Source organism: Populus nigra, chromosome 18 (genome assembly GCF_951802175.1).
Source record: "Populus nigra chromosome 18, ddPopNigr1.1, whole genome shotgun sequence".
In the NCBI taxonomy this organism is placed as follows: Eukaryota; Viridiplantae; Streptophyta; class Magnoliopsida; order Malpighiales; family Salicaceae; genus Populus; species Populus nigra.
The window spans coordinates 2,292,761-2,310,179 of NC_084869.1; the positions used below are offsets into that span (position 1 = coordinate 2,292,761).

Below are 17,419 nucleotides of genomic sequence, written 5' to 3' on the forward strand. Positions count from 1 at the left end.
AAATGTCAAGTTCTTAACCATCTAGATGGTGACCCAGTGATAAGAGTTTAAGATTAAAAAGTTTGCTCCCTCTATGATCTCAGGTTCGAGCCCCTGTGGTTGCTCATATGATGGCTACTGGAGGCTTACATAATCATTAACTTCAGGGCCTGTGAGATTAGTCGAGGTGCGCGCAAACTGACCCGGACATCCACATTAAACTAAAAAAAATATCAAGTTCTTTAAACTTTTAATTTTAATTTTTTTTTCATTTTAGGCATAGTTACAAGATTTGATCCGATGTTGGCTTGATTTAAAATCAACTCAGCTCAAGATCTAGATTGTGATTTTGGTGGTTTGATTTTAGTTTACTTAAATGATAGATTCGATATAAAAAAATATTTTTTTCTTGTAAAGTTTTGAAGGGTATGGCAAAATATCAAGCCCAAAACACCTCTTATCTTGAGCTCAGCTATGCGTCAAACCTAAGCACATGTGAATTTGACGAGTTGCTGGACCCAACCCCCTTGAGCTCAGCTGTTAGTTTAATATATTTTGTAGCTATTTGATTAGTTACAAGTGACATTATTATATTAATGTAAATACATATTTATTATTAATAAAAGCTTAATTTATCTTTAATATTCATATAATATTATATTAATGAATCTATAGTGAAGATAAAGTCCATGAGACAAAAATGTTTTACAAAGAAAATTATAAAGTTGTTATAATTATGAGATTCCTATTGTATCAAAGCATTGTTCATAAAATGTTCTTGGTCGATGCTCTCTTAAATACTGGATATTCATTACAACCATAGAAATTGATTCATATTATGTTCTTTCGTATATGAAAAGAAGCAGTTGTTCTCGAAAATTAAGATATAAGAGATAACTAGAACTAATATGCAGGTGCTTGTCATAAGATATATACAAATTTATAGGGTTTTTCAAATTTCTCTATAGATAGGAAGTTATGCCGATTATTTAGTTGATGTTGTCTGTTAGACATAAAAATTATATAAATCACATAATAGAAAGTTATCACTCTAGGCATAACAATCTCTCTCTTCTAAATAGAAAATTAGGAGATTTCTCACTAGTGGTTCGGGTGAATTACCGTTGGAGGCTGAACAAATAGATGACTTGTAGTTTGCGATAACTCATCCTTTAAAGAATTATTCAAAGTCGAAGAAGATCAAATCTTCAGATAATAAATCCACAAACAACTCTAGATCTGTCTAACGGGATCTCAGACTCTTGAATAATTTTGTTTTATTGTTTTTTCTACGTGTATGGCATCAAGCTCAAGCGCCTATGGGTCTAGCGAGATGCCAGACTCAACCCTCTTAGATTTGGCTACGCTCCAAACCCAAGATGTCAAGACCAATCCCCTATGTGCACCCTAGGTGGGAACCTAAGGTCATCATCTCCCTCCATCTTAGATATGCAAAAATTCCTATAAAGACCATCCATACGCTAATCGTTATTAATGTTGATTATAAGAGATAATCCCATCAACATTAATATCATACATAAATTGATGTAGAGCAACCTTTTATAGGCACGCGATACTCCCATTAGATTAATACCATGTAAGGAGACATTTACAATCAATATTAATTTTGATTGTAAGGGTCTTCCTCCCACTCGGATATGAAGAATGAAAAGACCTACAACCCCTAGAGGAAGAAAAAGGAACATTCAAGGTTATAAATACTCCTTGAACAATCTAGAAAAGAAGTTCACAATCTTGATTCTCTTATAATTTATTCTCAGCATTTATCATACATAATATTATTTATTTATAACAACTCCTAATAATAAAGTCACTGATTTAATTATTAGAAGTTCTAAAATCCCAAAAGAGAACTATTTTAGCGAAAAATGCAGTCTTGGTTATCAACCCTTGAAATCCTCAGTTATGAAGAAAAAAAAATTGGCATGAACACGTGATTGTTTATTTTCTAAACAAGATGAAAAATAATTCTTTTTTGTTCTGGATTTTTGATACATCATCACTAAACTTAAAAAAAATCCCAAAATAATATTATTTTGAAAACAAATTGGGTTTTTCCTTTAACCAAGCTAGAGTGAAACCTTAAATCAGCAATTTACTATAGGTTGACTTATCATGTCAAACTAGATCTTATATCTAGGCTTTTAGGATTCAGACCTGAAACTTTCTAGTGAAATTCTAAAAATTGGAAAATTGAACTACTTTGTGATAAACCCTCCAATCTTGTATTGAATTTACTGAGATTTCAGCTCAAAATTTACAAGCCGGAATTCCAAGCTGATCAGCAACTCTGCATCTCATTGAAATGCGAAAACTAGAGGGCATGCAAGCGTGGATGCCCTCTAAATGGCATGAAAACAACAATACATGCCTTACAATCCATTAGTGGACAAACCTGCTGCCAAGATTTTTCGTTATTCAGATGGAAAGCTGGCTTTTTCTTGATATTGCGCCGTTATTATTGAACTTTCTTGTGCTATTTTTTGATGGTCGATTTCATTTATTTCTCTTAAATAGTAGTAATTGACCATAAATGATCTTTTACTCTGCCACCAAACTAGTTACCTTCTATGATAAAAAAACAGTACCGATGGTAAAGATGGAAAAGCAGGAATGAAAAAGGCTACCCTTCTTATGCATCATCTTCTTTAGCTTCGAATTTGCTAGTCATTTCATGATGGTAGGGAGAAAAAAGAGAGGTAAGATTGGCGATTTTGAGCCACGTTTCCAACACTTGAACACTAAAGCAGTGAAAATGACCAATAAAGCTTGAAATCTTAGAATTTTCAAGCAATTGGAAGATTGCATGGTTAAAAGGCATCCATGTCCTCTAGTCCTTTCATTCTAACTAGAATTTTTTTTAGACTTCATGTTCCTAGAATATGCTTCAAAAATGTGCAAAAACTCAATCCCAAATGTATAAATAATGTTGGGGAACTACACATAAGATAGTTTTATCTTGTCTTAACTGTAAATGATCTCTCTAGTGGTTCTATCTTATTTTGAGGGTGTAAATTAATGACGAAGAACAAGAACAAGGTTCATATATTTCACAAGAACCAACGCTGTACATGCATACAAGTGACATGGGTCACACTTGTTACCAAACCAAGACCCTTATTGACCCAATTTGGGTGCAAATTACCAGCTGGCAAGCACCACCGAAGGAGCCCTCACTGAATTCCTCATGTGAACGTAGATTGTAGACCATGTCTTGCCTTCTCCGTTGGCTCTTACAGCGCGTGTCCATATCATGTTTTATAGAGAGTGAGGGGAAGGTCTTTAAAAGGGAATTGACCAGCTCAAAAGAGGCTTTCTGTACTGCATTTGGATACAGACTTGTCAACTAGGGTTGTACAAAAACAGGCAAAATTGCTGCATGGACAATGACCGAAAGCTTCCCATTATGATTGATCTAGTTCTAGCGGTCGGGGGTGGCTATGCTTAGCATACTGATAGGGGCATTCTTTGTATATCCACGGTTCTAATCTATTTTAATCTTGATATTTAAAAGCTAGTTTAAACATAGTTTAAGAGAAAAATACCAAGAAACAGTAATTCTGACCTCTAAAAGAGTGGCAATTGATTAGAAATTCCAATATTTTCTTTCCCTGCTTCTTGACTATTCGACGCCACCCAGATAATAAACCATGAATGCCTTCCCTTCCCCTCTACATTCCTCGAACTTTAAGGGCCGGCCATCCATTTTGCATTATATGATTGCTCACTATTTAGGTGGCATCATTGACTTCATTGCATCTCATATTAGTTGATACATCAACTTGACTCATAATTGTTTGCTTTTATCTAACATAATTGTGGAAAAACTTGTCCTTCGTCGATGTTAAACGCCTGTAAGGCACGTCGGAGGCTTGTCATGTCCATGATACAGACAAGATTATAAGGATTTCTAATATTCCCATCCAATGTATCGATATTGAATAGTGAAGCGACTAGCGGCAGGTTAATTTTGCTTGCATTCTTACTTCAAATGGATACATCCCAATTATGACAATGACACTTTACCTATATCTCTTGATTGATCTTAGCAAAAGTTGTGGGCAAGTTTCAAAGGTTTGAAACTTGAAAGCACATGTACTAGACAAAGACATTAGTTAAAAGAGCTGATGAAAACTTTTGATGTTTTGGAACAATGGGATCCAGTTCTAGCTAGACCCTTGTAGTAATGAATATTTTTGCCAACCGAGATACGAAATAAAGGAGAGACATAACAAGAGATGCATGTGTCCTATGACACAATTCTATTGCCATTCCCCTTTGAGTATTTGCCAAGCAAAGAAGAAACTCTGCTTAAATAGTCCCACCCTCATGTCAACTAGCTATAGCACTGAGACCTTGAGGTCCCCTAACACACATTCTTGCCGAATCTTCTTATTAAACGCGCATAAATCGTGCTGCCCTCTCATTTTCCCATCAAGGAATGAAGGGAAAACGATTGAGGTTTTCTTCTTTTTATTTTATTTTTTATTTTAAATTGGAATGAGACCTAATTGGTCATGTATAGTTGGATATATAAGAAAGACATTGCTTCATTCATAAGAAATGTTACTTGTAATTAATCATATGTAATGTTGAATTATTATGACCCCAATTATTTATAGTTGGTCTCGTGACGCCATGCAACTCTTGATTTTGATTTTCTCCTCACCATCGTATAAGAAATTAGTGATAATCTTAGTAGTCCTTGAATTTCTATTTTCAATGGAATTTTTTTTTCTTTTTTGCAGAAAATAGACCTTGTGAAAAATGCTTTATAACGACAATAAATTCTTAGAATTTTCTTGATACCAATGAGTTAGCAATTCTTAGATGTCACTTTCATTTTCTCTCTACTTTACAAAAAGTAGGAGAGAAAAAAACCATGCTTTTCCATAGAAGTGCTTTCTACTCCCTTTGAAATTTTAAGTTTTTCTATTGCAGATTTAGGTATTGTTTTGTATTATAGTAGTAGATATGTTTCAAAATATTTTTAATTTTTAAAATTTATTTTTAATATCAATATATTAAAATAAATTAAAAACATAAAAAATTTTAATTTAAAATAAAAAACACGATCACACCACAATAACAAACAAAAACATACTCTTCTACCCTTACTTCATTAAGAGAGTTAGCATTTTATCTCCTTAGTTCATATTTGTTTGAAAATGTGATGCGGTGTAGTTGAAACTGTAGTTAACTCTAATAATAATTTTATCCTTCATAGTTTTGCATGGATTTTACTAAAAAAAAATCTAAATAAAAAAAATAGAATTATAAAAACTATCACAGTATAAAATAAATTCCCACCGACTCAGCCCTGCCTTTTAAACCTATAATCAATAGCAAACAGAGGCACCCTGTTTTGGTCCACATTTTTCACATCCCACTTTCCGATTATGAGCTATACCTGGGCTTTTCAAGACAATTAGTCCACATTTTGCGCTCCCCTTCCTATTATTAGCCATGCCTAGGCTTAGGCTTATGCAAGACAATTAGCTTAATAACAAATTATCACACCATCACAATTAGCTAATAACAACCATTAAGAAAGGATTAGCTAAGTATTATTATTTCCTCGGGTGCCTAAATAGGGAGATGAAATTAGAAGAAAATCCAAGCATTCTCGATTTCACACGTACGAGAGGCGGCAACGCCTTGACTCGGTCGACCGGCCACACAAGCGCAAATTATGCCAGGTCGGGTGCGGCAAAAAGAATGACACTTTGGCAGCAGCATAAGATTCAATGACCTCATAAAAGAAAATAAAATAAATAGAGAAAATAACTTGTAATTCTCCATTACTAGTCCAAGTTTTACACACTAAAACAGCCTAATTATTTTCTTAATAGAGCACAAAATCTTTGGAAGACTTTACTCAAAATCCTCCCGTAATTTTAACGGAGGTATTTAAACAAATAAATAAAATACTATTACTATTACTAATTAACTCCAAAACTGGGCGAAAACTCTCAGTTACCATCGGTACAAAATTTCCCGTGAAATGGCCAGTAATTAAACGGCAGCGAGCCTATCAAAGTGCTGTAAGAGGTTCTGAGTTTAAGAAATGGAAAAAATCATCATCCTCTTGGCAAACCGATGGTAATGAAGTAAACTCTTGAAGGGGGTCAAGAAATATGTCGCCAAAATCTTGATCACACATAATACTCTCTTGGAAAATTGATGTTGCTGTCGTCGTCGTCGCTATAACTTGATCGTCAAAGAGGGTTGGCCCTGATGTTCCAAAATTGAAAAAATCATCAAGAAATGGCGAGTCCAGTGGTAAATAATCAGACAAATTGCTCTCGCCGAAGGCTTCTTCACTGTCTTGATGCTTTGGCTCCATTTTAGCTTCTTGGAAAGGTTGAGACGGTGGTTTGTGTGATTCAGCCGAAGGTAGTCTGAAAGTGAGCACAGATTTTGGAGATGACAGACTGTGAGACTCGTCAGCAGATTCATAGCCGGAGCCAGAAACCGTTTCCACGTTAATCTCTGGCTTCTTTTCTTCTGATTCCTCCACTGGACTACTTTTCTCTTCTTCTTGATCCTCCTCCCTACTAGGCGGTGTGATGAAATTTGTTAAAGCATCTGGCCCTCGAAGCTTGATGGCAGCATTATCATACACTCTTGCAGCCTCCTCAGCGGTGTCGTAAGTCCCTAGCCATAACCGCACACGTCTAGCAGGATCTCTGATCTCTGCAGCCCATTTACCCCAGGGCCTTTGCCGAACGCCACGGAACTTTCTGCCATTGGTGGTTGATTGCGGAGTAAATCTTTTCGCTGGCTTTTGAGGGATATCACCAACACTTCTTTTCCGGTTTTTGGTAATAGTAGCAGCAATGACATTGGTTTCTTTGCAGAAAGCTGCAGGTTGGATGTTGATCTCGTTCACATATCTTTTCACTCTTTGCCGGCCAAACAACTCTCCCTCTTCGTCACTGGAGGAGTCTGTGGCGTCATGGTCAGTGACTGTCACTCTAACAAGCCTTGGTGCCGGGTTTGAGGGTTCCGGTGAGCGGCATCGGTCATCGGAGTGTACCATATTAGGCTTTAAGGGTTGTTTAGTGAATTTTTTTGTAACTTTTTTGTGCTCAGTGTACTTTATGGGACATAGGATACTTTGGTCTATCATATTTTCTGGGATTTTCTTTTTCCTTCTAATTAATTCCCCCAAAAGCTCCCTACTTGCATAGAGAGAGAACAAAACTGTGAAGGAGAAGATTGCTAGTTGTGAAGAGATAAACGAAAGACAAGGATGACTCAGAAATCTGCCAAAAAAAAGACCAGACACCCTTAAAATCTTGAATCTTGAACCTTTCGAGAGAGACTTGAAGGGATTGAGTGTTTATAAATCAATAAAGGCTTACCAAAAAGGAAATAACCAAAATCTCTTAGGAAAATCAGAATAGGAAAATCAACGGATGATTTTGATTTCTTTCTAGTTGTAAGATTTCACTCTTTCTCTCCAACCTTCCACACAAGAGAGGAAAGGAAAAAAACTGAATCTAAATCTTCACTCTTTCTTGTCAAAAACTGAATCTTGATGAGAGGACAGAGAAGGGTGAGAGGCCTAAAGTCTTTCGAGAGAGGAAGTGGGTTTTGAGTTTCAGTAAAAGACTAGGAAGAAGCAGAGTTTTAGCTGGTGTCTATCGCTGTTTTATAGCGCATCCCTCCAGCCGATTTTGGAAATTTCTCCATATTAAAATATTTAAAATTTCCTATTTATTTTATTTACTTTTTATTTTATTTTATTTTTAATTGAGGTATTGATTAGTTAGGGGCAAGTCATGTCACTATTCAATACCGGTGTGGAAGTGCCATAAGGTTGCCGTAAAACGACACGCCACATCCCGATGACAGTGTGTGATTTTGACGCGTGGTGTTGTGGGGCCATGTTGGTGTTAGGCCCGATTAGAGACGTTGATTAGTTGCTGACTCAGGAGGTGTGAGTCCTGTCTCGTTAGTGTGATGGCAGTCACGTGAGGCCCAGGATACCGGGTCGGTTTAATTTTGGTTTTTGGTCAAAATTGTTTTACATAATTAGAAAACAGACATCACTTCTTTGACTATTTTAGAAAAAGGTATTGTTTTGTAATTGATGTTTTGTTCCTCTAATTAGACTTCTAATTACAAGAAAAAATCTTTCGCAAATATTTGATTATTTAATATTTATCTTTCATTGGATTTGGCTGAGGTAACCGCATATTGTGAGTTCTAACTGCCTATTGGATCAAAAATTCAACATTATATTTATATAAATTAATTAATTAATTATTAAGAGACATATCTTAAGAGATTTGTTTTAAAGTCTTTTCTTTTTTTATGTTTCTCCAACCGGCAGATGTTCTTCTTTGTTAACACAATTTCTTTCTGGTTTAGACCTCTCATCAAAGATAAATTAGATGTTTTTTATTATTTTAAATTAATTTATTTATATCTTGTTAATTTCCAACATAAGATGGGTCCATTTTATGCACACAAAATAAAATACAACTTATAAAATAATAGGTATGCTAAAAAATACGGATTAAAATCTCGACAGATCAAAAAATTATATATATTTTTTAACTTATATAAATTAGATTTGGTTAGTGTTTTAGAATAAAAAAAATATATAAAGAAGAAAAGAAACGTGTCTATCACAATTTTTTAAATGAATTTAAAAAAGAAATTACATGAATAAATATCCTATTTATTCTTATTATCTTCATATTTTATATTATAAAATCATGGCCAAACGTTACCCTATGTCACGTTATTTTTTAACACAATAATAGGACTATTCCTTTTTTTATTTATTTTATGAATATGATGATTTGATGTTAATGATATGAAACGATGCTAATTAATTTAATCATTAAAGTAAGGACAAAAAACGCCAAAAAACACTAGTGAAATCTAAGAAAATATTGTAGCCACAATTAGTCGAGGTGTTACCATGAAGCATGTGTGACGGTGGTCTGGTAAACAGGCAGGATTCTATAAAATATTTTAGTTTTTGGGTGTTTTTTTTTATGTTTAAAAAATATTTTTTGAAAATTTTTTATTTTTTTAAATTAATATTTTTTTTATATTTTTAAATTATTTTGATGCGTTTATTTTAAAAATAATTTTTTAAAATAAAAAATATTATTTTATTACATTTCTAAGTTTCAGGGTAATAATAAAACTTGTTTTTCAAAACTGTGTTTTACTTGAGAAATTATAAATATAATAATTTTTTATTTTTAATATCAAAAAAATAATAAAAAATATATATATAAAAAAACTTAATTTAAAATGAAAAGAAAACAACTTTTTTTTTTAAAAAAAAACAATCCAATCAAACACATTATGTATTGCACTGGCTTACTGGAGGTGGGTTAATAATGTTTTACCCTTTAAAAAAGTTTCAAGTTGAATTATTTTTTCCTTTTGTTTTAGATTTTCAAATTTTTTACTTTTTTACAGCCAGAACTAACGTGGCAGGCAACCTAGAATTCGCCGCCTTTTATAAATTCTGCTTTGTACGTCTCTGGGCCTTTTTCTCCTCTTCCTGTTTGCACAACCGAGATATGCTTGTTTCACTTTCTCTTATATAACGTGTCCATCACGCGCCTTTGTAAAATAGATAATCTCAGTATTTATTTCTTTTAATCTCTTAAATGGAAATTACTTGCAGCAAAAGAAAACAAGATGAATTTTTAAGAATAAATCTATTAAATATTGGATTTGGATAAAATACTTATTTCCAAATTTTGATAACTTTAAGTGGAAAATCCTTAAACCTGTTTTTTTCTTTTATTTTTTTTATAGAGTAAGGGATTATTTTCAATAAACCAAAATTAAAACTATCAAAACAAAAACAATAATCTCTAACACTTTTTTTACAATAATTTTATAAAACACGAGATTTTCTAGTCAATAGTTATAACTTTACTAAATTCTTAATTTGAATATGATTGTGTATTAAATTTTATTTTATTTTTTTATATCTTTTGTATTCTTATGGATCCATCGGTGTTCCATGTATTGGAATCTTTTCTAGTCACTACAATATATATATATATATATATATATATATAATTTTTCTTTTCTAAGAAAACTAACATATTTTCTAAAATTAAATATGTTTTCTTTTTATTTTTTCAAAAGTAAAACGATGAGCACCAACTGACCGGGAAAAACATGAAAAAAATATGATACACGGAGAATAACTAGTAACATCTTATTAATTATTTTTTATAATATACTTTAAAGAAAAAAACATATACAAATAACTAATATCATATCATTAATTACTCTACCAAAAAATTTCTTGAAAAAATATACAATAAGCTCTTTTAAAGAAACTATTCCTACCAAATTAACAAGTGTTGGAAGAAAATCATTTCAAGCTTTTAACATGAATTGTGATGATAATTGAGAAGATTTTCAGATTCTTTTTCTATCCTTTTCAATTCGAGGATATGGGAAAGTGGTAGGTGGGTGGAACTTGAAGGTCAAACGTTTAAATCGATCATCATGATGTGCTTGGACTTACCCTACAAGGAGCACATGCTCGGTGCTAGCCGTGTTGATCTTCTTGGTGGTATTATTCCCAAGTACACGACCTTCATTCAAAGTTTCAAACCTTTCATTACTCTTTCCGGTTTGTGATTGGAAAAATTATTTTCTCTGCAATTTCTTCGTTGGGTTCAAGATTTTGTGGCCACCTTGAACTCTTGATAATCATGCAGCAACATGAACTGGGAATTTCAGATTTAAAATGTGTTGTCAGCAGTAGAATTGAAGGAAGTTTCCTTTCCTTTGTAATTGGCGCAATTTATGGTTCCTTTTTTTCTCTTGGAATAAGATCCTTGCGTTTCCTCAATTATTATTATTTTTGGTTTAACTTACACCTCTTTGCTTTAATTTTGTGTGATTTTTTAATATTTTTTTCATCTTTATAATTAAAAAAAAAAGATTTGAAAGATTTTCCATCCATAGAAAAGCTAAAATGGTTACGAGTTGACAAGGAGTGTTTAAAAATATGGTAATGATTACTTTTCAAAGTGCTTTTAATTTATTTGGAAATGAATTAAAATATATTTTTTTATTTTTTAAAATTATTTTTTATATCAGTATATTAAAACAATAAAAAAAACATTTCAAAAAATAATTTATTTAAAAAAAAACCATTTGGAATGCAATTAATCCCAAACAACCTCGTAAGAAGAAGCAATTTCATGCAACTAAAATAATTTATATTGGTGGGTTCAACTTTAATTTTTAGAGCCTGTTTATTTTTATGTTTTAAAAATGCTTTTAAAAAAGTTATTTTTTTTTCTTTACTTCAAATTAATTTTTTTTTTATGTTTTTATATTATATATTGATGTTAAAAGTAAATTTAAAAAATAAAAAATATATTATTTTAATACATTTCTAAATAAAAAATAACCGCTCCTATGATTGCAATCTAATCACGTAATCTATTAATGTTTTAATTTTCATAATCATGTCATTTACCGAATTAGCTCTTTCCATTTGTCGGATCATTAGCAATCAGCAAGTGATCTGCGCTAATACATGTCCGGTTAATGCCATCATTTTGTCACCATATCGAATCTCCATTCTAAAAGAGCTCCGATGACTAAGGAGGTGACCCAGATTATATTGCCAAGAGAAAAATGATAAAATTCACGATATTTTCTTGGCTACAGTACTGAGGATTTCATAAAAATAGCTTTTGACTCTCAAGATAAACACCGCAAAACCAAAAACAAGTTATTTTTCAAGATCAGTTTGGACACCAAAAAAGAAAAAATAGAAAAATAATAGCCATAGTCCGGCGTAAATTTGTTGTTTAACTTGAAATTATACACCATGTCAAACAAAGAAGCCGCCTATTTTTGTTTCTTTTTAACCTAATTTAAGAGTTTTGGTTTGTTTAGGAAAATAGTTATGGTTGTTTTTCAAAATATATTTTATTTAAAAATGTATCAAAATAATATTTTTTTTATTTTTTAAAAATTATTTTTAAAATCAGCGCATCAAAATGATTTAAAAACACTAAAAAATATTAATTTAAAAAAAAAAAAAATTCAAATTCAAATCTTTTTCAAAAACAATTTTAACCTCCTAACCTTACAATTTCAGCCACGTTTAAGAACCTCACAATTTTAATTAATTCAATGTTATGAATAACGATTACTCAATTAATTGGTTCCATAAGAATGTGACACATAAGAAAACAATACAAAAAAAAAAAAAAACTGCAAGTACCGGCAAAACTCTAAATCAAAATTTTATTATGTAATATTTTTTTCTTCAAGTAATATTTTATAACTTTTTAAATAAACCTCAACAAATTATAAAAAATCTCAAAATAAAAATACAATAAAAAACAATAAAAATTCTAAACAAACTAGGAAATATAAAATAAAAAAATTATTCTTGTAAGGAATCTAAAATACCTTCATGGTCTAATTTGAAGGAATTTTAGATCTCAGCTAGTTATACTAAATTAACCCTTTATGAAATTAAATATTTAAAACCTCTTTATAAAATTTAAACTATTTAATAATTGGATTGAAAATTATAAGTATTTTTATCAAGTTGATCATTTTGCGCCCGTAGATTTATTTCAAGGGCTTGACTTAGTCATATTGGTCATAAATATTCTTGTAAGGATATCCATCTAGTTCAATTATGACAAATTCATAATTGAACGATCAAAATCACTTGTATTAGAATAATACATAATGTGACTGCCGGACCCTTTTATCCATAGGTTGAACTATACATGCATGTATCTTAATTTGTTCCTGTGGTGGTCAATGATTGGTCGTTAAGCCCTCGCAATCACAGGTTGGTAACAATATTACCAAATTTGAACAGAGAAAATTGCCGAATTGGAGGAAAGTTTTTTTGGTTTATGCATCACCTGCATATGCTTAGACATATGTGGTTTGAACCATTGCAAGCTGCTGCTGCTTCTTCTTCTTCTTCTTCTTCTTCTTCTTCTTCTTTTTTCAGTTTTCTTGTGCAATTGTGAGCATTTTTAGCCAATCATTGCACAGCTACATGTCATCACGCGTAAAGCATGCCTGCATGAATAATTGGAAGCCTGTCACAAATAAAACTAAAACTTCATAGCAGTAAAATCCAATAATTGAAGAGTCCTTTTATTATCAAATAAATAAATAAATAATGTTTGAGAAGTGTTTTTGGATTTTTCTAATTTTTGTATAGTATAATTACATAATAACTCCTGGCGTTAACTCATTTTTTTTTTTTTTGCCTAAGATCAAGGGGTACTTTTGATCTTTTAACCTCCGTTTTCTTGCAATTATCTCATGGGATTAAGGATGTTCTAGTCTTTTGATAATTAAAAAAAAATAATTAGTGCATGCTCTACAAGTGGGAGACACTCGCTCTCTATGGGCGGCGCATGGGCACCTCCCAATTATCGTCAATAGCCTTCCAGGGCGGCGTCCAAAGTAGCACGCCACTCTTAAAATGGTGAGGTGGTGCGTGTTGGCATCCATGGCACGGATGAGCTCCGGCGATAATTTTTCTTCCCCCATCTTTTCTCTTTCATCCACTTCAATAGGTGTGCTGGCCTTATAAAATTGTAAAGTGATCCTCAATCTTTTAATTATATCGAACTTAATTTATTTATTTTTCAATTCCATCCCTCGACATTTTATTTTTTATGTTTTTTTTATCAAATATGATTCTCATTCTTTTGATTCTTATTTATTTTGCCTTTAATCTTTTTCTTATTGGATTTTATTTTTTTGATTTAATCCTTAATTATTTGATTTTAATTCTTTTTTTTAATTTGATCCTCATTTATATGATTACAATTCCTTTTATTTTGAGTTCTCTTATTGATTAATTGTTTTGTCGTAATTTCATATCTCATTGTTTAATTTCATTGAATTTTTATATTATACTTGATACTTATTTTTTTATCATGCTTTTAAAATTCAGCTCGAGAGTTGACCCCTGTCATATCCTGGATCATGGGTTGGGTTGAATAACCGGGTTACTAGCTAGGTTTAATTAGATTTTTTATTGTGCAGGAAGTAAAAATGACATTATTTTGATAAAAAAATAGCAAAACAAATAAATCAACCAATGTTGACATGATTTTCCTCTAGCTAATCGCTTGATTTTTTATTCAACTAAAAAGTAAAAATAGTATTATTTTGATAAAAAAAATTAATGAAGAAAAAATTCAATTATGATCATCTTTCTTTTGATTGGTCTTTCTTTCTTTTGTTTTTTTTATTATTGTTTCTTTTTCTTTGGGTTTCATCATTTTCCATTAGATTTTGTTTTGTTTTTATATTAAATATGGTACTCATTCTCTTGGTTTTTTTTAATCATTTTCTTGGTTTTTTTTCTTTCAATTTTACCCCTTAAGATTTTATTTTATTTTTTCCATATTTAGTTCTCTTTTTTTTTAATTGCTCATTTTTTATCATTTTTTAATTTGTTTTTTCTTTTAATTTTATCCCTCGACATTTTATTTTATTTTTTTATCCAATTTTGGTTATCATTCTTTTAATTGCTCTTTTTTATCCCTTTTCTTTTTTATTTTATTTTTTGATTAGGTCTCTCATTAGTTTTATACCAGATTTGATCCTCATTAGTTTTATACCAGATTTGATCCTCATTGTTTTGATTGCTATTTATTTTTTTTTAATTTTTTGATGGTTAAGAATTTTGTTCAAAATTTGTTTTTTTTCTGTATGGTCATCTCGGTCTCATGATTAAAGTTGTTAGTTTCAAAAATTAGCTCGATTTAACTTTGATCTTTCTTTTTTATTTCATCTTTTGACTTTCGACTATTGGGTATTGAGCATTTTATTTTTTTTCTTTTTCCTTCCACTAAATTATAAATTAATCAAGTTAATTCGAGTTTACTCAATTTATTACTTTTTTTTTCCTTCTGAAATCTAGTATGTCACTAATTATGGGAAGAAGGTGAGTTCACATGATGATGATGCTGTTCTGTACTTGTTATTTCGCCACATGAATTCTCTGTTCTTTGGAACACTAACACATGGGATTATTTTTAGGTTTCATAACTTAATTATAGCTATATTTGTGGCTTGTATTATTAAGTGTTTGTTAATTTAAAACATGTAACCACGAGGGACTTCCGTCTTAAGAAATCATGAAGGAGTGTTATTTTTAGGTTAATGTTACGAGTAAAATTAAAGAGTTTCACCTCAAATTTATTTTTTTAAAAATCAAAACTATATTATTTAGAAAAAAAAATTTAATAAGTTAATGGTCAAATTTTAACTGAATCATGCCGTAGTTTTAAAACTATATATATATAAAAAAAAAGGTAAAAATAATCATTTTTAAGAAATTAATCAGGTGGTGCAAAGTAGGTTAGATGAGTGTTAATTTTTTTTAAGGAATTTGAACCCCCTTTATATATATATAAAGGATATAATATTTAATAAGCTGCGGGTTATCAAAATCAAGGACGATAATATGACAAGTTGGCAACAGAATGCATGGTTAAGCTGTCGAGTTTAACCTATGCTGTTGAATAGTTATTCTTCATTAGCGTTTATGGTTGTCTTTTAGGACAACATATGTTCATTTAAATACAAGGAGGTTTTTGTGATTAATTATCCAGTTAATTAATTAAGTAGTTTGTACGCTAATTTGGTCTCTCCTAAGATTAAACCTAGTAGTATATTACATTACAACTATAATAAATTAATTCCTGGTAGAGTCAGAAAAGTCACCAAGAGTATTATTTTGCAAAAACAAACAAATAAACCTTAATTATTTGAAGGTGATTGTACTCGCTTAATCAGCCATTAATTTTCTTAATTACCATATGAATCAATGCTCAGCACCTGAGATGAAATAATGGCAGGTGGAACCCGGCCGGTTCATTTATCATCAAGATTAATTTAGAAGAAGAACAATAAATTAGGGATAATTAGGTCTTAATATGTTAATTTAAGGATCCCATGTTTTAGAAAGTGATAACCATATGGATCGGTGAAAGACAAGCATCAAAGTTGAGCAAGTTCTTGGACATTGGCCCTACATTGAGCCAAGTGAACCATGAGCAAAAGACAGCTAAGGAAGTACACCAAGTTCGACAAATCACCAAGTGGTCTGCCGAGTTTTTTATACACAACAATCTGCTTAGAGGTTTGTTCGGATTCTCTAACACTCACAGGCATCGACTCCTTCACTCATCTTCTTCTTCTTTTTTTTTATTTTTTTTTATTGGGCAAGGGAAAAGGAAATATCAAACTGTTCTTGTTAGTATGTATATATTTGTTAAAACAAAAATATCTATCCAAGGATACAAGTCAATGAGCACCAAGCCCAAGATCCTTGCTTGGTGCTCCATACTCTAGTCGTTAGTCTCTAATTAATCATCCACTTAATCATGAATAAGTTAATCAACTCCAAGCCCCTAGAAGCCCTAAATTCGAGAGTGACCGGCTGCTCATACTCCTTGTGTCTATTCACAGAAGGAGCTACAGTGCTTGCACAAGCTAGATCCACGACTGTTGATCACCAAACCTTCTTTTACCCCCTTTTTTTTTGGAGAGTAAGAGCTTGAATATGTAAAGGGAGAGAAGAAAAGTCTTCATGAGCATGCTCACCACATCCTTGAAGACTTGTATCATCAGCCCATGCTTTTGTGTATAAGATGAAATTAAGAAGCTAAGTTTTTTTTTTCTTACACGAATTTAAGAGAAAATGAACAAATTATGCTTAGACAGGTGGACTTAGAGCGAGGAAAAGACACCACAATCGTCTATTGACAAGAATTCATGAAGCCAAATCTTGTCACGGGATGTACAAGCGGCTAACACCAAGCATTACAAACAAATGCCGAGCTAGACGATAAAAGATCATGCATTAATTTGCTCGAGTCTTTTATCTGCCCCTTGTGATGCAAAACTTCACTCATCATGGCAGTAGACAGGCAACTCGAGAAAATCCACATCGAAACAAGATTTTTTTTAAAAAAAAACGATACTAAGAGATATTGATCGCTAGAATATAGGAAATAAAAGATAGGATCTATAATCGCTGTATTTCTTTTTAATTTCCTTTTAGAAATTAAATTTGAAATAATCAAAATTTGAAATTCTTTTCTGATAGGAAAAAAATTAAATTTGAAATAATCAAAATTTGAAATTCTTTTCTGATAGGAAAAAAATTAAATTTGAAATAATCAAAATTTGAAATTCTTTTCTGATAGGACAAAAATTAAATTTGAAATTATCAAAATTAATTCCTCTTTAATTACTAGACTTGAGTTGCAGTACGCGCGCGGTAGAACGTAGGAGAACAAAAAATCCTGGTATCAAATGATGGTTTAGTATTGTGTTTTTATCTGTATTTTAAAATTGTGTTTATCTTAAAAAATATTTAATTAATATTTTTAATATTTTC

The 17,419-nt window shown here is 31.3% G+C and overlaps 1 protein-coding gene across 1 annotated transcript; it reads right to left on the reverse strand.

Moving 5' to 3' along the window:
• Positions 1-5,775: 5,775 nt before the first annotated feature.
• LOC133678217 (ethylene-responsive transcription factor CRF4-like) lies at positions 5,776-7,635 on the reverse strand. The gene has a single exon (XM_062100457.1). It carries the CDS (start codon positions 7,130-7,132, stop codon positions 6,035-6,037), a length of 1,098 nt encoding a protein of 365 aa, XP_061956441.1. The 5' UTR covers positions 7,133-7,635; the 3' UTR covers positions 5,776-6,034.
• Between the last annotated feature and the right edge of the window lie 9,784 nt (positions 7,636-17,419).